The sequence below is a fragment of the Coturnix japonica genome, chromosome 5 (assembly GCF_054131305.1).
Source record: "Coturnix japonica strain WE chromosome 5, WE-NBRP24, whole genome shotgun sequence".
In the NCBI taxonomy this organism is placed as follows: Eukaryota; Metazoa; Chordata; class Aves; order Galliformes; family Phasianidae; genus Coturnix; species Coturnix japonica.
In genome coordinates, this window is record NC_140667.1 from 24,988,791 (window position 1) to 25,007,295 (window position 18,505).

Consider the following 18,505-nt stretch of genomic DNA (forward strand, 5'->3'; position numbering starts at 1 on the left):
AAGCCAAGCAGTATCCTGGCTTTCAACTGTAACTGTGTACATATGGCTTTTAGATTGAGCCAAACACACCTTGTTTCTCCCTATCCTAGTGACAACATGCATCTTAAACCCCTGCCTTGCTCTCTCATTGTGTTGGAATATCTCAGTTTATGACAGTGTTTTCCCATTTTCAGAATGATCAAAATATAATCAACAAGCAGAAAAAAAAAGTGGATTTTGGTCTTTAAATAAACTTGCACACTACCTATCAGCCATCTGTGCAAAATATTCTACTACCCCAACAGGAGGTAGGGAATTTTTTCCCTTTCAGAGCAGGTTCTCTCCATGACAGGGAATGTGGTACCATCTGAAGATTTCTTACTATGTGAAGAAGAAATGAGATGCAATTCTTCCCAGCCCTCTACCAACCCCTGGCAGCCACCACCTCCTGAAGCTCACCATCATGTAATTTGCAGCACCTGACTCAGGTTCTCTTCTGTAACAGCACCAAAATCCCGCCCCAATAATCTCAAGGCTGCATTGCTCTTTAGATTGGCTTAATTTCAGAGTTGAGCTAGTACATGCTCCTAGCAGTCAGAATGTGCTAGGAAGCATTTCAACACTGTAGTTCTGTCCTTACTCACCCCATAGCTAGGGTCTGAAAGAAAGCTCTCCTTGGCAGCCAGCCATGCTTCTGCTTGTTCTAGCTCTCTGCGGAGCAATTGAATCTCCCAGTTTTCTTCGTACAACTCTTTCCTCAAGTTCCAGCTCTCCTTTACTTTCTTCATCAGCTCTGACAGCTCTAGCAGTTTTTCTTCAATCTAAAAAAAAGAACATTTGTAATGCTGTGAAGTAAATGCTGTTGTCCTTTTTAGTTTTTCTGTTTTGAAAAATAGATTAAGCTGCAAACCCTGCCTATTTAATATGACTTATTTGATTGATCTTGTTTGTAAAATATTTAACTTATCAGCACACCTCCTCAGACATGAAATGTCCATTCTTCATCAGGTCATCTCCTGCCCGCTGTATTTCTTCATATTTTAGCCACTGCTTCTCTATCTCACGCTTGTATTCCTCATGACGTTTGATAAGCAGTTCAGCTCCCAGGACATCATTTGCTAGTTCCTCAGATATCACTAATGCATGCATCTCATTGGCCCATGCCCTACAAAAGAAGAATAAAAGAATTTTATTGAAATTAAAACTATTCAGAGTGACTTGATTCTCCAAGATGTCTAGGAAATAGGCTAAAAGTATAGGCTTGTCATGCACACTGTGCTGAAGTGGAGTGACATGGTCACCTCTGATGTGTGGTCAATTCTATGAAGTGCTGTTGAGAAGATGCTGTGTATTACCATTCAAAGAAATTTGCAAGCATGTTGTAGAACTCCTGAAACAGGGGTCAAATAACCAAAGGCATAACTTAGAAAATCCTATATGGGGAAGACCAGAAATAAGGCCTGCAGCCAGACTCAAGGAGCCGACACATACATTAGCTCCCTGCAGTCATTGAAGTAGAGCTGGACTTGTTCTGCCTGGCTCAGTTTCGCCTTTCTCTCCAGAAACTTTTTATCCAGGTTTCTCCAGCACTCATCCACATCTGTGAGTCTCTCCATAATGTTTTCCTTGAGTTGTGGGTATGTGCGGCTGAGGTGCCAGGCTTCTCCACGAATCCGTTCCAGCTCCTTCATAATGGCTCCTAAATCTCTCTGGAACAAAAACAGAATGGATTGTAAGTCTAAGTCCCTACTTCCACTTGTCAAAAGCAGATTTTAAAAATGGTGCATATCTTTTCTATCCACTGGCAGCAAAGAGGCTGGAAATATAACTGTACAGGTTTTTCCTCTTGGTATCCTTCTAGCGCCCTGTAACATTCATCAAACATCAAAAAAAATCTTCTTTAGATGTGACACAGTTGCTTATTTTGGTAACTACAGAGCTGAAGTCTCTTCCTGAAGTTCAAATGATAACTTTGCAATTATAAAAAGAGTTTGGAATAAGTTTTAGAAAAGAAATTTATCCTGAGAAGCAAAAGTAGTCATTATTTGATATCATAAAGGTCAAACTGGGAGGAAAACACCCCTTCCATGAAGCACAATGGATATTTCAGAGTAGAATAAATTTATCTTTTGTTCTGCCAACAAGGCAGTTGAGAACATTTCAAATCAAGCATTGACCTCCTTTTATTTATTTATTTATTTACTTACTTATTTATTTATTTATTTTTATTTATTTTCCCCTGCTGCTTCATGATAGATACACCCTCACCTCCACTCCTTCAAGCTGGCTCAGAAGAGTTTGTACACCTGGAAGATCGTATCCATAATCATCTATGTCTACCACAGCCTCCTTCTCCTGCATCCAGCCCTTTACTTCATCCACATCATGGTCATACTGGTGAACTTGCTGGGCTGCTCTCAGATTCTAGAATAAAGAAAAACATTGATGGTAATACAACATTAGTTGCTTGGAATAGAGACGTATATTGCAGTGAAAATAAGGTGAGTTGGGTGAAAATTAAGCTTTCTGAAATTAGAATTTAAAATTTTCTGAAGTTGTTTCACTGTTTATGTTAACAATTGTCATGCATCAACTTCATGGCATAGTGAGATATACTATAGTGAGCTTGAAGTATTCCATATTCAAAATGTGTATGTAACAGTAGTGAAAAGAGCTGAGGACATCTGACATTTTACGTCCTCCTTAAGCCATTAAAAAGTTGAATTTAATTCTCCTTTCTGCTTTTCTAAATACATCCAAGACCACTGTTTCACAGGATGGTGTGAGTTGATTTTACAGCTAACTGCTGCCAAAAGGTAAAGGTTTTGTCCTCGCATTCTCTATTATACTTTCTCTCATTTCCCTTGTCTGATGTCAACTCACTGACCCAGTAAAAATATATATAGACAGTTATACCCTCATTTAATGAGAGGAAAGAAGGAAAGAAGGAAAGAAGGAAAGAAGGAAAGAAGGAAAGAAGGAAAGAAGGAAAGAAGGAAAGAAGGAAAGAAGGAAAGAAGGAAAGAAGGAAAGAAGGAAAGAAGGAAAGAAGGAAAGAAGGAAAGAAGGAAAGAAGGAAAGAAGGAAAGAAGGAAAGAAGGAAAGAAGGAAAGAAGGAAAGAAAGAAAGAAAGAAAGAAAGAAAGAAAGAAAGAAAGAAAGAAAGAAAGAAAGAAAGAAAGAAAGAAAGAAAGAAAGAAAGAAAGAAAGAAAGAAAGAAAGAAAGAAAGAAAGAAAGAAAGAAAGAAAGAAAGAAAGAAAGAAAAAGAAAATAAGAGTCCAATAAGTGGCAGAGCTGCCCTCCTGTGAGCAGTGGTAAACCACTAGGTTAGCTTAATTTTTTAAGGAAATTGGATCTAGCAGTGAACTTAGGTAAACAGTATGCCAGCAGGATGTTAGGCATCTTTCATGTATGGTCTCACCAGAAACAGCAGGAAAAGCAATGGCTAGAAAGGGAAACTGATCAAGAAGATGGAGCACAGAATATACCCATTACTCTTACCTTTGTGTTTCTACAGTGGCAATACACTGGTTTGGGAAGGGAAGAGGGATATATGAAAATGCAGGGAATTAAATGTTCAGTGTATTTCCTACCTCTGTCCTTGTCTGGATGGCATGGCACAGTTTCTCCCACATCTCGTTAATTTGCTTTGTCCTTTTCTGGATAATATGTGTCTTGTTGTGGCCATCCTTCTCTAGTTTAGATGCTAATTCATTAAAGGAGAAAACCTTGGAATGTCCCAGAGGTTTAATCTCATTTACAAAATCTTTAAACTTTTTCTCCTGTACCTATAGGATAAACAGGAACACAGATATAAAATATTATGCCTATGTCTTTTAAAGAAAGAGGAAAAATCACTTCCTCTGTAGTATACAACACAAAAGTTATTCACTGCAGAGTGTTAACCACATGATAAGCCCAGAAGATCTGGAATCAGAAGAAAGTATCTGTTGTCTTGATCATTAAACCTTTCAAGTTACAGAGAAAAATCACCCACAATCTGACAAAAAAAAAAAAATGCTGCCCAGAACTAGGAAACTAACCTCTTTAACTTATCAGAATATGTAACAGTTGTTGAAGACATTAATTCAGTCAACCATGGAGAGAAACAAAGTATACCCCTCTGCAACACATGACCTTAGGAGAAATTCATCCTTGAAACAAGCAGCTAGAGGTGAGAATGCTCTATTTCAAGACTTCCCACTGAAATTGTTGCAAGACTGTGACCAAATGGTTATGCTTTGTCAAGTTTAGGAACAGTGTCAGAAGTCAAGTGTAATGACCTCACCTTATCCCAGGAAAAAGCTGACTCTGTTGCACCTCCATTCTCCATTGGAGAATGCTACCACTGAAAGCCTTCCATAAGCAAACAGTAACCAGCCTGAGGCTTTGCTGCAGTGAGAACTGGTTTGCTTAGTTTTTGTCACTAATGTTCCACTTTCAACAGCTGCACAAAAATTTTGGCAAATATTTTCTTGCTTTACCACACAACACATACAACACCTTTTATTTTCTTTTACCTCAACACCATCTAAGTCCTGCCCATAGTCATCAGACTCTGCAATTGACTGTTTACTGGAAAGCCAGGCATCCACCAGCTGGAATTCTCTTTCAAATTGATACAACTGGAATTGTTCTTGCAGGCATTTTCTCTGGATCTCAGCCTTTTGTAGGAGAGACTGGTAGTCTGCTAGGATACCCTGGAGCTTTGAAAGTATGGCTGGACTGCAAAAAGCAAACAAACAAACAAAACCAAACAGCATAAAACAAATAAGAATCAAAAAGTGTGTTTCTGTTTTACTGCTCTTTTTGGATACTGCCTTTTCTAACAGGTTGGATTTGTAACGCCTTCAAAATGCTGAAGAGTCCAGTTGTTGTCATGGAGCAATTTATAAGAAGATGTGAGAACCAACTAGTTAAAGAGTTAAAGTATCTCACATTGCTGTTCTTTTCTACATCTTTCTTCTCAGTAATAAAAACAATTGGCAATGAAAAACAGTGAACTGTCAAGAATGTCTATTGCCTTTCCCAAACACGGTACTTGTTGAACAATTATTATTCAACATAATGAGAGTTCAACTGAGAAGTAGATGAAAGTTCATCAGAATAGACAGTGGACAAAGAAGCTGACCTAAGTGGTCTGCTGTTGAAACACCAACAGTTATGAAAATATTAAAACAATCATAAAGCTTTCTGGGAGTTTGAGAGTATGTGATGGTAGTGAAGAAGGGACTGATGTCCATTAAAATAACATTTCTGAATAAGCCATTGAACAGCTAATGAGAACTGAACTTTTTCCGTATTTGTCTTCCTTGGGGAAATTTCTGTTAGAAAACAGAAGCCTACATTTTCTTTCCTACCTCTCTGGGTTGTCTTTGTTTATTAAGTTGGCACCCGTCTCCTGCACTTTCTCAATCCGAGGCCTAAAACCCTCCATGTCCAGCTTGGTGGCTTCAAGTTTACGTAGTAAAGCTTGTGTGGATTCTTCATTCTTCCCATAATCAGAAGTCTCTAGAATGAAGCTCCTCTCTGCCAGCCAGGCCTCCACGTCCAGTAGCTGTATAAAATACAGGGATGAGCCTATACACAGCTTTAGTTTAGGTCAAGGCAAAGGAAACTCTAAAGCATCAGTGCTCAAAGAGATGCATCAGTCAAAATAGTAAGCAGCTTAGGTGCCTTCCAGTCTAGTCTAGTTATTCCAAAAAACGTATGCCCAAATCCCAATTCTTACAGTTACTTGTTTACCCTTCACTACGGTTACTTGGAAAAACAACTGTTATGTCTCCACTGTAACTGTACTTACCAGATAGAAAAAACCAGAACAGTATGAATTCTGCTCATATATCAGTATTTAGAGACACTCAGCATTACGCGTATCTTTTAAAGCAAATATAGGCCAAAATAAATTCCTCATGAACCATTCTTACCTCAGTCAGGAACTGATGGGCCTCATATGACTGCATGAGACGCTGTCTCCTCACTTGAGCCTCTGTCTTCAAGTTTTCAACAGATGTCTCCAGCTCCTTCATCTGCTCCATAATCTTGCGAGAGGCTGAGTGGCCTCCCCTTACCAGTTTCTGCCCAGTACTAAGCACTGCTTTGGTCAAAACATCCCGACTGCTTATCTCATTCTCCAGATTCTGGAAGGAATAAAATGACAGACCAAAAAGAAAAGCTATATAGCTTTTTTTCTACCAGATAGATACTACAATTATTTAGTTGTGTAATTTTGTTGTAGTTCCATTATAAATCTATTTTCTATACACACAGATGGGTCACAGGTGCAACATCTGAGTGAATATTTAGAGTGGAGTGCAAGATCTCTTTTGGGTGAAGGAACAATAGCAGAAATCAAGTTTAACCACACAATTTGTACCTTGTTTTGTATCCACCTCAGAGTGTGGAGAGAAGAGATTCTAACCACAAACCTCTGGCCTGCAGATTCTACTCAGATATGTCTACTCCCACTCATATTGCACCATGTTTCTTGAATCAAAACATGGCTTTATTTGAAATGAATGTTTGAAAACTAGATTTTGAAAAAGCAGATGTATATCTCTGCTTTCCTCATCTTTGGTAGGCAAGGGCCACACTTTCAATTTATTTGTTCATCCTATGGTTAACTAAGCCTAAGCACATTGAAAAGAAAGCAAACTCCAGCATTTCATAGTTGTTCTATTTATTTTCAAAGCTATAAAACAGGTGGTTTCAGAGTTAGACTGTGGTGCTGTGTTGTTGTAGAAGAGATGCCCTCTGGGGAGAGAAACTGCTCTTTCAACTTAAGTATCAGACTTGGCTTCAAAACAGCTCTGACTTTAACCTTGCCTTTAACTTTCCCCTATTAATTTCAAGGCAGCCACTATGTTGTTGAAAAGTGACACCATATTTGACCCCAGCAGAGCAGAACCCAGCAGCAAAGGTTTTAAAACATCTTGTACTCTGTATTAATAATACACTAGCAGTGGGAAGAACAACTTTACAGTTGAACATTTAGGCATATGCATTCACAGTACTTCATTTATACCAGCAGAAAAGGGTGGTGGGGGAGTGAGTGGAAACTGTTCTTCAGACTAAGCAGCTATACTTATGCATGCTATATTTGAGCGTAAATGCACTTTTGCATGACATTCAGTTTTGTCATCTTGATACATTTAGTGCACTACCACTTTCGTGGTAATGTGCAAGTATTAAATTTGCAAACCTGGCTAAATAGGTCAAAAAGTAGGAGGTAGAACAAACAGTATATTCAATGTTTGACTTATATACAATATGGATTTAATATATCCATGGGTCTTACATATTCTGGAAGATGCATTATAAACATTCTGCAGCTACAGTTCTTCATTAAACTGTGAGTGCACATTTAGGATAAATCTACTTTTTAAGAGAATTCATTCATGTCCTGGCATGTCACATGTACCAGCCTAAACTTTTTACCCCTGGAATAATCGAAAATCTTTTGCAAGTTCAGTCTTATTTTTAGGCATGCAGATTGCACCAAATGCCTGTGCCTACAATATGTATTTATATATATATGCGTATTCCCTCCTTATCAGATCTTCCATCTTTCCCAGTCCTATTGCAGATTACACAGATTTTCCCCAAGAGGCACTTGACCTCGCACTTAAATGTGCTGTCTTTTGCTAACATTAAATACCAATAGCTGCTGGAAAGTTTTAGCAGCATTTTCTTCCTTCCACCACATGTTTGTAGAGAGAGAGTGATCCTTACTCAAAAACAATTAGAAAAGCAGCTGCTGTTTTATGAGAATTTGAGATGATAGTGTTCCAGGCACTGCTGTGCCTGATAGCCAATCTAGATGTTGTGAAATAATTCAGCAGCTATCTTGAAAGTTACCACTGGAATGAAGGTCAGCTAAGGATCACAGAAGCTTATTAACTCCCTCCCCCCAGAGCAGAGAAGTTTTGGGGGAAGATGTTTTTCTGGGAGCTCATCCTGAGACACATGAGCAATAAGCTTGCTTGGGTGTACTTAACAAGTTAAATAGTATGTTCGGACATTAGGACATCCTTTGTTGCTCAAAGAAATAGCATTTACAACAGTTGCAAAATCTGTTTCATATTGTAAGAGCCAGGTTTTAAACTCAGTTTGCAGAAAAAGCCTGTGTCCACAGAAAAGCATATAGAGTGGTACCCAGAGCATTGCAGTGATAAACATGGAATCCCACATGTCAAACCACAGACATATCCTTTGAGAAAAATATCATTATCAGACAAGGATAAGAGTTATCCCTGGCATCATGAATGCTGCTAGCCAACGCACTGCAGTTTTCTTGTGGCAAACTGAATTGCATATTCTCTCTTTGATTCTGAAGAATGAGAATGACATTACCTGATGCTTTTCCTGTAGACTCTGAACAGTTGCCAGAGATTGGCCATAATCTCTGGAGGATGCCATGGGAAGTTTCTCATGAACCCAGGCCAACTCCTCATCAACATCTCGGAAAAACTGGTATTGAAGTCTGCTTTCCTCCAAACTCCTGCGTCTCTCCTGCAGAGGATCACGTAGACTTTTGTATCTGAAGATTTTAAAGGGAACACAAATGAGAACCGCAAAACAGTAGAGAATGAACACAAAAGGTTTTATTCAGAATAAAGTAGACAGTGAAAAATAAAAAAGATGCAGAGAAGAAAAAGAAGACTGAAAAAGATAGGCAAAATTCTGCAGGAGATGGACCAGGCACTAACACACCTTTGCACCAGATGATCAACACTCTCTTCTAGCTCATCGGCAAGGAAATGCTTTTCCTTCTGGAATTCCTGAGCTGTGTTCACAAGCTCTTGCAGCCTGTCCCTATGGCTAGCAATATCTTGCTCCAGTTCCTCTTGTTTCTTCAGATGACTGTTCAGAACCACTAGATCATTGCTGCTATATGGGGCTTTCAGCTCATTTTCCACATCTTCCAGCCATTTTTCTGTATCCTCTATACTCCGCTGAAAATGAAGAGCCTGGAGACAAGCAGAACAAAAAAGTCAATTAAACCTTTAGGATATAAATTACAATATATAATGGCAGCCCCATTCAGTAGGAATTACACACAAATGCAGATAAACTTCCAAGGGCTCAGTGACTTCTTCCCAGGTTTGGCAGTGGTCCAAATGAAGAAGATGACTCAGTCAGAGTAAATAGAAGAACAAATGCATCAGGATATAATCTTGTTTGTGTCTTGTTGCACAGATACCAATGATGGACACAGTACCTTATAAGGCAGACATTTAAAGGCAGATCTTTATTTTATGCCCACAGAGTAGCCTGTACAAAACTCAGAGTCATGAGAAGTGATATGCCTGAGAAGAACTAGGAGAATGGAAAGCAGCTGCGGGCATCTTTCTCATAAGATGGTGAAAAGATGCCAGTGAGAACTGAGTCCAAAGAACTGAAAGATGGAAGGGTACATATTTTCCCTCAGTATCTTTTTCTGGAAACCTAACCTAACTTAGCAGTAGAAAGCAGAACGGCAAGCAGACCTCAAATCCTTTCCTCTCACTAGGGATCTCTAATTCCTCTCAATAACTCCTCACTTTGCAGTTTTTTGCTCTGGTGGTCTTGAGGTCTGATTGTTTTAAATGGCACATTCATATATAAGGGTGCAGCAGGGCATTCATGCTGCCTCTGGAAATAACACAAAAACCCAACCACTGGTGCATCTGTCTTACCTTGTAAGCATCCTGCAGCTTGGCCTGTTTATCTTGGCAGCTTGCTAGTAGCTCCTCCCATAGCTCTTCCATTTCTTGTAGCCTGGACTGAATGGCCTCAGGGGCATAGTGTCTCTCACGTATCATCTTCTCACCTTCCTGCAGCAGAGAGAATGATCAAACTGATGGACAGATTTTCCTGACTTTCTGGCCTCTAAAATTATCTGAGATGTTGGAACAATATTAGAAAACATTTAAGGGCAAAGAGAATCTTCATTATGCAAAGGCTGGACAGAAAGCCTAGTTTGTGATCACAGAGTTCTTTTCTGCATTCCATGATCATTGCTTGAGATAGCCCAGCCACCTATCCGAGCCTTCTCCCTTACTTTCATGTTAAGAAAAGTGAACTGTCTATCTTGTACAAGGGAACTACTGCATGAGATAAGGTGAACCTGAGGAGGAACTCCATCCTTAATGATTTTATGCAAGTTATCTCTTGCAAAATACAGCTAGTCAGTGCTGTGCTGAGAATAAGGTTAGTAAGATATAACAGTCTGTTCTACCAAACCAATCATCTGATCAAATCTTCTGCCAAGTATCTGACAAAGCTTGTCAGACTTCCCTCATATCTCTCCTACTAGTATGTCTATGTAATGGCAATACTTGAAAATTCATCTTGGATCTTTTTGTTGGATAAAACTTATCTGAATTACTGAAGGTGTGCATCCAGTTACCTAGGTTCCATTTTGAAAGAAACAGATATACCTCTACAGTGTGATTCACACCAGAGAGAAGTGTTAGAAGTCAGTGGGATGAATTATTCACAGCACCCATCTCCTTTCATTGCATCACAGTGAATACAGTTAACAAGCTAACACTAAGCAGTAACAGATAAGTTGAAAGAACCCTGTGGGCACAGGAAGTACACAGGCCAAAAGAGCAAGCTTTCCAGCCTTCTCAGAGACAGAGTGAACAATGTAACTGAGGGGACAATGATTTCTCCTTGCTTGTTTGAGGTCTGTGTAAGTCAGGTTTTTTTATAGTTTTTCATGCTAGTTGCCCAGAGTTGCCAACAACCCAGCTTCTCTCACAGATTTGATGGAATCCAAGCGATTTCTATTGGCCATGATCTCTGCTTGGAAAGTCTGATGTTTCTGCAGCTTGGTCTGCAGGTTGCTTGGGTCCCTCCAGCTATCATCCTGGGCAATACTATTCTTCTCATTGATCCAGGCAGCCACCTTTGGGAAGGAAAGAACAGAAGAGGAGAAAAACTTCAGTGTTTCTTCAGCTGTGATCTGCCAGGGTCTCCCCTTGCATGTATAAAACACTGTAATGATGAGGTCACCCCTACACCTCTCTACCCAGCACTGTCATCTGGAAAGATGTCTGCCTCTATGAAATTGCTCTTATGTGGTAAAAATTGTGTGCATTTGCACATGTTTACCTGTGGAAGAAAGGGCAGTTACCTCCCTATTTCTAGCCTTACTGTATCTCACAAGAAGAGGACTACTTCATCTCTTCCCATGGATTATGATTTGGTGGCACATTTCCTTTTAATGCACCTATTTCTTACTGACTTTTGTAGTCCAAATGAAGGGAATTTGTTGCTTGAATACTGAAAAATATCCATTAACCCTTATCTACATATTTTTCAATTATCATCTCATTATAGACTCAGTTCCTTGACTTTTCTCTCATTAAATCCCATCAGGGTTTCAGACCTACACAGCACGACAGGTTTTAAGAACCAGAATGCAGTGAATGCTGTGCAATTGTACCTCATAGGAATTCTTCAACAACTTCTGCAGAAGCCTTGATTCCTCTAGTAGATGTCTGCGAACAGCAGCATTCTCCAGTAATTTCTCTTTTCTGAAAAAAAAAAAAGACAGATGCACAAGGAATAAAACACAGAGTGAATTAGATATGTAAAGAGTTTTGAATTTTCATGTCTAAAAAACATATGATCTAACCCTCAACCTCTAGGAGAAAACTGTCTGTAGTTTGCAGCCTTCCATGATTCTGACTTTTAGAGAAGACACTCAGTATACTGTGGGAAGAACTACTAGCAGATATGTTTAAAGCATGCACAAATTCTGTATGTATGATTCCTACATCTCAGAATCACCGTTAGTGACTTTCTGAGGACAGTCGAACATTATGGAAAGCTTGTGGATACAAAGATATTTGTCACTAACAACACGTGACAGGCCAAAACTACATCATCCTTTTATCTTTCTTCCAAATATGGCCATGCAGCACTTTATTCATGTTGATAGAGGCATTTGATTATATTAATAAATTTGTACGTTCACTTTCATCATAAGTAATTTCTGATCCCTTTATGTAGATTTTACATAGATCTTTTCATCTACCACAGCACTGAATATAATAGTTTCTAGTGTTTGCATTTGTTTAAGATGGACAATATGCAACATGCTAGGAAAAATAAAGTAATTCACATTAGAAATAATTGTAAAATGCCCTAATGGATAATTAGAGCAGAGCTTTAAGATCAACCCACCAGATCAGAGAAAAAGCAATAGTATAGAAAATGAATGCCCTTTCTTGATGGCATTTAATTACAGTATTATTTAATGGCACAGCAGAACGCTGTGTGCTGTTTGTAGCACTCCCCTAGGGCCACACTAGGGTACAGAATTACAGGAACATTGCCCTTTTTCTGAATTTTGCCTCTCCCTCTTATTGCAGTTTTGGAAACTTTCTGATGAAATATTAACTAGACTTGAGCAAGTTTTGCAAGACCACAGATAGCAGTGGAAACTCAAGTAAATGCAAACCAGTTTATGATTCTCTTAAAACATTTAAAGATTTTAGAGCTACGTGGGCAGTTTCACTGCAAGAGTGATGGGTAGCAAACATGATGAGGGCTTGACTTCACCTCCTCAGAACAGCTTGGCATCTATTGGCGATGTTGTCTGAGTCATAATGTTTGTTCTGAATTAGCTGCTGGGCAAATGAAGACATCTCATCAATTTTCTCCATCTGAGCTTCCAGGGATTTTTCAAATTGCATGTGTTTCCGCTGCAGGCTCTCCACACTAGACACTGAGTCCTGGATGGAATTCAACAAAAGGAAGCTGATTTCAATCAGAGTCATTCCATCCACCAAACTGATAATCCAGAAGCTAAATGACATTTACCCCACATTTTCAAGCTGTCAAGAAAATTTATTGGCCTTTGAAATTTATTGGCATTGAATCTGAGACTCGGAGTCTAAATTAATGTTTTATGCATGGCCTGAGACCATTGTTTCATGGTCAAAATTGAACAAACTACTGGATGCTTAGCTACTTCTGCTGGTTGTTGTGCTACAAAGAGCATCTCACACTTCTCTGGAGAAAAAGATGATCTCCTCCTACTATTAAGTCACTCCTGTGACTGATACTGTTTCAGAAGCAAATGCAGGATTCTGAGAGATGAGAGTTAAATCAACAAATGTGCCACAGAAAGAGATTGAAATTAGAGCCTCAGTTTCAACCCATGGGATTTGGAAGCATTCTGATCCAGTTTTGAATCTGAAGGCTGAAGCCTGCCCTTATAGCTAATCTGGAGAGACACACAGAGCCTGACTTCATGTAACGTTTGTGAATCCAAAGACTCAGAACTCTCTTTTCAGCACACCTCTGCACTATTAATTTCAGAATCAGCAGCATCATAATGGTACTTTAATGAAATCTGCTTTCTCGCTCTTTAAGAGGATATTATAAAGCTCCTGGAGAAACCTGTCTTCTCAAAATTTCACATCAAATGGGCCAGAAAAACATCTAAATTACCCGGTGCTTACTTGAAAAGTCACTGGAAAAGAAAGTACTCACATGCTGTTCTCTGTGCACTGCTGAGCTAAATACGGCTGGAAAATGGATCCTTCTAAATCTTTTATACTTCGATGAAGGGACTGTATGTACATATCTCCACAATGAAAATAAAATAACCAGATACGAGCCACTAGTGTTAGATGTTTTTCATATGATTTGTACCAATTATGTCTACACTGAACTCTGAGATGTAATTGATGTTCCTTCAGCTAATTTGGTACCTATGCAAGGTACCAAAGGTAAACTAAGCATCAGAGTTTCTATCCAGCATCTTGCATGACTTCTGTAACCCATATATTAGTCTGCAGTTTCAGTTATTGCAGTGTTACTGATACTTGAAGTAGCTAAAGTAGAGCAACACTACTTATATCAGAAATGACCACGGTGACAACTCACACACTGCTAGGAAATCTGCTTGAGTCAGGTAAGGTCAGGTAGAGAAACAGTCTTTTTTTCCTGTTATAATAGGAGTAGTCGGACTGTTTCATTACTCTAAGGGCTGAGAAACCCATCTCATTTAAAGTACTGGAAGGAAACGTGACCCTAAGTTGTCAATAAGGCAAAGCAGTAACTTTGAAAGGAGAAAGATGGAGAAAGAAAGAAAGAAAGAAGCAGCACATCATCATACTTCACATCTCCCTGTCCCCCAAACCTATAGCTGAGAAAATTATCAATACTTGGAGCACCTACCCCTAAGTCTTCATTGGCTAGGAAAGCCTCTTTGCTGCTGAGCCAGCTCTCAGTCTGTTCCACATAGCCATAGAATTTCTGCACAGGGAGGAGAAAGAATTATAAAATGGACACACTCATGACTTTGGAAGAATTTACTGAAAAATACCTAAACTGCTGAGGCCATTGCAAAATCTAACCACAAGAGCATTGGATGGCAGTAAACATTGGATGCTGCCAAAACCACGTGTGTAACAATTACTGCAGTTCTTTCTTTAATAAGATGACTGTTTCTTTTTGTCTCAGGCACTGAATACAATATGAGTACTTGCAACATGTTTGCTAATAATGCATAGAGATGTTATGTAAAGCAACTGGCCTGAAGTAAGTATAATGCAGTCCATAAGAAGCATGAAAGCAGTCCTTACCATATGGTTTAAGTTCTTATACACATGAAGCTTTTTAGATGTGTCTAGTAGAACAAACAAACAAACAAAAGAAAAAACAAACAGAGGAAGAAAACTAGATTTTGTCCTTTTTTTTTTTTTTTTTTTTTTTTTTTTTTTCCTTCCCCACAATTGTTTAAAAACATGCCTCCATCCACACTGTTTTTCTTGGGGGAGAGAGTTTAGAATTTATAGGACTTTCTATTTCAAGTATGTTCCTTTTGCCAACTAAATGAATGCATGAGTTTTGTCAAGTTTCATGGCCTCTGAAAAGCAGACAGTTGTACATTCAACAAAAATGCATTTAATTTGCAAAGACAGAATTTAAAGATACAGTAAAAGCCCTGCCATCATTGAATGTGCTCTGCCCTCAGTTGTCTTCCAGAAACCAGTGTTAAACACTGGATATTATTACATCGCCTTCAGCTAATGGTAAGACACCGTCATAAATACACTGCTTATACTGAGGAAAGTTGTCAGTGTGATGTGTGTTTCATTTCAAATGTCTTTTTACTTACCTGTAAATCTTGTGCTTGAAACAATTTTATATATTGCTCCTGCCATGCTTGGATCAATTCAGACCAGGCTTTCTGTAGTCTAGAGAGAGACTGATGAATCTCAGGGGTTGCATAGTGACCAGAATTGGCAAGTTGTTGACCATAGTTACTAAGAGAGTTGAATCTTTCCACTCGTGCTTCAATCTCCTCCTAAAATATATTACTAAAGTTGATGTCAAGGGTTTATGGTATGCCAACTATTCAGAATACAGGCCTTAAGGGGGAGAACATAGGCTGTAACTTTCCAACACTAATATTTGTGTGGAAAATCATTCATCTTTGAGCTGAGCTACGTTACTGAAAAAGCATAGAAATGCCTAAGAGAAAATAAACGAAGACAATAAATGACTTTATTGCTTTAGGATCAACTGGTCTCCTACAAATCAAAATCAGAATTCAATTAGAAACAGATTGGAAAATGCTCAGATATAAACAAACATAGTTTTGAACACTTATAGTACTGTATCTCCTACTGAGTTTTCCTATATGAATGTGGTTCTTGTGAGACAAACAGCACCTAGATGTTTTTCCTCTCCTGCCAAGTAAGTTGGCATCAGATTATTACATCAAAAACACTGTTCAACTTTATTGCATGGTGCTACGATGAAATATTTAAATTCTCCTGGTCTGAGGAATGAATTATACCTTTATACTGAATCCTCAAGGTGAACAGATTAAAAGCAAGAGTGAGCTCTGCAAACGGAGTGTGGAATTCCTAATGTAAACCATTTGAAAATGAAAATAACCACATACTGAAATAATGCAGTGCAATATCTTGCAAACCACCTTAGAAATGATGTCATGGACTACTAAGTGTCTGAAATTACAGAGGGCTCTTTTTAGAGATTTTTTTGAGATGGGTGATGGTGCCTCGAGTTTGATAAAACAACTATAAAATACAAATCTATTTTTTAATCAGATTACTGCTTGGCAGTCAACTACAGTGACCCCTAAAGACTAACTACATTAAAAAAAATAAATCTATTTTCTATTGTGACTTTTACAAGTTTAGTCAACCCAGTGCAATAGGAAGAATTTGCTGGATTCCACCTTATCTGTGTGACTGTCAGAGGAATCCTTGGATTCCTTCTCTAGCATGATCAAGAGCTAGATCTAGATCTTATTACTATCTAAATTCAAAATACACCATAACAGTGTGCAGTGTATTGAGCTTTTTATACTGTCTTCTGTTGTTTCTATTACTAATGGAAAAAAAAAAAAAAAAGAAAAAAGAAAAAAAAAAGAAAAAAAAGAGAAAAAAAAAGAAAAAAAAAAAAGAAAAAAAAAAGCTGAATATTTCACTTGAGAAAGAACCATTAACAGACAAAAGACCAAAAGAAGAAGGGGCATCAGTTATTTGACACTAAATTCACGTCTTTAAAATGAATTAGAATTCAGTACTATTCATGCTAGTAATGGGAAGTACAAAGCACTGGATTTTCATTGTTAGTCATGATTCTGAGAATATGCTTTTTAGAAAAGGAGATATAACTACAAAGAAGAGATAACACAGGAACTGAACGATAGCTACTATGTGTGGGAAAAAGTAAAATATCAATTTTTTATTTTTTAAGTTAATAATAGTACTCCTTTTAGAAAATCATCAAAAATGTGAACCAAATCAGTCATCAAAAGATCACGTGGTAATTTGTACTCAGAAATGAAGTGTTTCAGAAGAGAACATATAGTAGAACGTGATGGTAATTCACTGCCCTGTATGAGACAAATTGCTGGTTTTATTTTCTTCTCAGGAAAATGGAGTTTGCATCTCAAAATCTAGCTCAAAGAATGACATTAACTTCTTGGCAAGCTGAGTAAGAGATCAGAAGTGAACATGTTTTGAAACTGAATCAGCTTTTTACCTGCAGAGCTGGATAGCAGAAGTGAGCGGTAATGTGGCTTCCTGGGAAATGAGCTACTATATAGCCCACCAGTTCTTAGGTGATTTTTGTCACTGGCCTGTTAGTGCAAACAGTCTTCTCACCACGTTACTGTCAATTCATGCAGCAGGAATTCTGCTGTGTCTGCAGCATTTAATTCCCATAGGAATGACTGACAATACCATAAAATGACTTGGGTTGGAATGAACCTCAAAGTTCGGCAAGTTTCAAACCCTACTGCCACATGCAGAGTCACCATACTCTAGAGGAGTATATTCAATTGGAAGAAGTAATGATACTTGCCTTTCTCTGCTGATGCTCCTCAATCATGCTTTCTGCTTCATTCAGGCTTTTAGGAAGCCCCCCTGCTTCCATTAAACCTCTGATGTTTTGAATCCAGTCTATAATTTCCTTCATCTCAGAGTTAAACTTCTGCAACTGATATGAGGCTGCCAGCTTCTCCTTCCTGCAACACAAGTACAGCTGTACAGCTTAGCATTGTCCAACACAGAGTTGTCTAATTCCCATTCCCTCCCCATGAACAGAGGAAGGTATCCTATAAGAAGGCGACTGAAGTGAATTCAAGCCTCCTAGCTTTCCCTTGCTGACCCCATTTTCACAGTAAACCAAAATTCCACACATGCACGATGCCTTGGAGACAACAGGCTTACCTTCTTTTCTATGACAGTTCGTTAGAATAAGAAATGTAAAAACCCTTAGAGCTGTTGTTTCCAGAAACAATTCCTGCTCAGGCCTAAGTCTTTCTTGTTTTGGAAATATTCAAGAAAAAAATATTCTAGAAACTTCAAAAAATAAGCATTTCACAAAACGTTCATGAGAATTTTTATCTGATAGCCTGGAGATATTTTAGTAAGGAAGTCATTTTAAGCTAGGAAATCACTGGACTAACTTTCCTGAGGTCACATCAGTGGAAATTTTGTTGTCTTAAGTCACCCTTTTACCAAATAGAGATGTCCTAGCTATCCATATAAGCTTTGAAAGGACCCTCAAAAACTTGTGGAAAACCCCTAAAGAGTAGATTTGTGATCCCAAGGAATAGCTTTGCTCCTGATGAGGGATATTCATATCACAAGAAGCCTTCACCTTTGTTTGGCCTGTCCCTGGAGTCGTAGCCAGTTGTTTTTCATCTCCTGTTGCTTCATAGTCAGCTTGTCATTTATGGATGGATTCCTTGTGGAAAGGCGGAAAGATTCCAGTTCCAAAGGCTGGAAAGAGATTTATAGTGGGGTGAATTTATGCCAAAAAAAGCTTATGTTAATTCCTGAATTTACCTCTCAGAACTAGCTCATTTTAAGATTCTAGTTTTCAAAAGTGGGTGATTCGATTGTAATACTAAAATATAATCAGTATTATACACACAAAAAATACATATGGATTTCTTAGCAATTATCCAGGTGGAGAAAGATGCATCTGTTTTGCTTCATGCACTCAGATGTTAATTTACAATTAAGAAAGCAGTTCT

The 18,505-nt window shown here is 38.4% G+C and overlaps 1 protein-coding gene across 1 annotated transcript in view; it reads right to left on the reverse strand.

The window, feature by feature from the left end:
* Nucleotides 1-18,505, reverse strand: part of SPTBN5 (spectrin beta, non-erythrocytic 5) — an 84,077-nt gene that overhangs the window by 6,544 nt on the left and 59,028 nt on the right. Inside the window, exons 44-61 of the mRNA XM_015864530.3 lie at nucleotides 18,127-18,248; nucleotides 17,326-17,488; nucleotides 15,104-15,292; nucleotides 14,161-14,238; nucleotides 12,535-12,707; nucleotides 11,414-11,504; nucleotides 10,727-10,873; nucleotides 9,657-9,794; nucleotides 8,692-8,948; nucleotides 8,332-8,518; nucleotides 5,907-6,119; nucleotides 5,340-5,536; nucleotides 4,500-4,704; nucleotides 3,573-3,767; nucleotides 2,248-2,403; nucleotides 1,471-1,688; nucleotides 955-1,144; nucleotides 624-800 (exon numbers count right to left, since the gene is read on the reverse strand). Coding sequence (XP_015720016.2) covers nucleotides 624-800; nucleotides 955-1,144; nucleotides 1,471-1,688; nucleotides 2,248-2,403; nucleotides 3,573-3,767; nucleotides 4,500-4,704; nucleotides 5,340-5,536; nucleotides 5,907-6,119; nucleotides 8,332-8,518; nucleotides 8,692-8,948; nucleotides 9,657-9,794; nucleotides 10,727-10,873; nucleotides 11,414-11,504; nucleotides 12,535-12,707; nucleotides 14,161-14,238; nucleotides 15,104-15,292; nucleotides 17,326-17,488; nucleotides 18,127-18,248 — 3,096 coding nt within the window. The remainder of the gene's footprint in view (nucleotides 1-623; nucleotides 801-954; nucleotides 1,145-1,470; nucleotides 1,689-2,247; nucleotides 2,404-3,572; nucleotides 3,768-4,499; nucleotides 4,705-5,339; nucleotides 5,537-5,906; nucleotides 6,120-8,331; nucleotides 8,519-8,691; nucleotides 8,949-9,656; nucleotides 9,795-10,726; nucleotides 10,874-11,413; nucleotides 11,505-12,534; nucleotides 12,708-14,160; nucleotides 14,239-15,103; nucleotides 15,293-17,325; nucleotides 17,489-18,126; nucleotides 18,249-18,505) is intronic.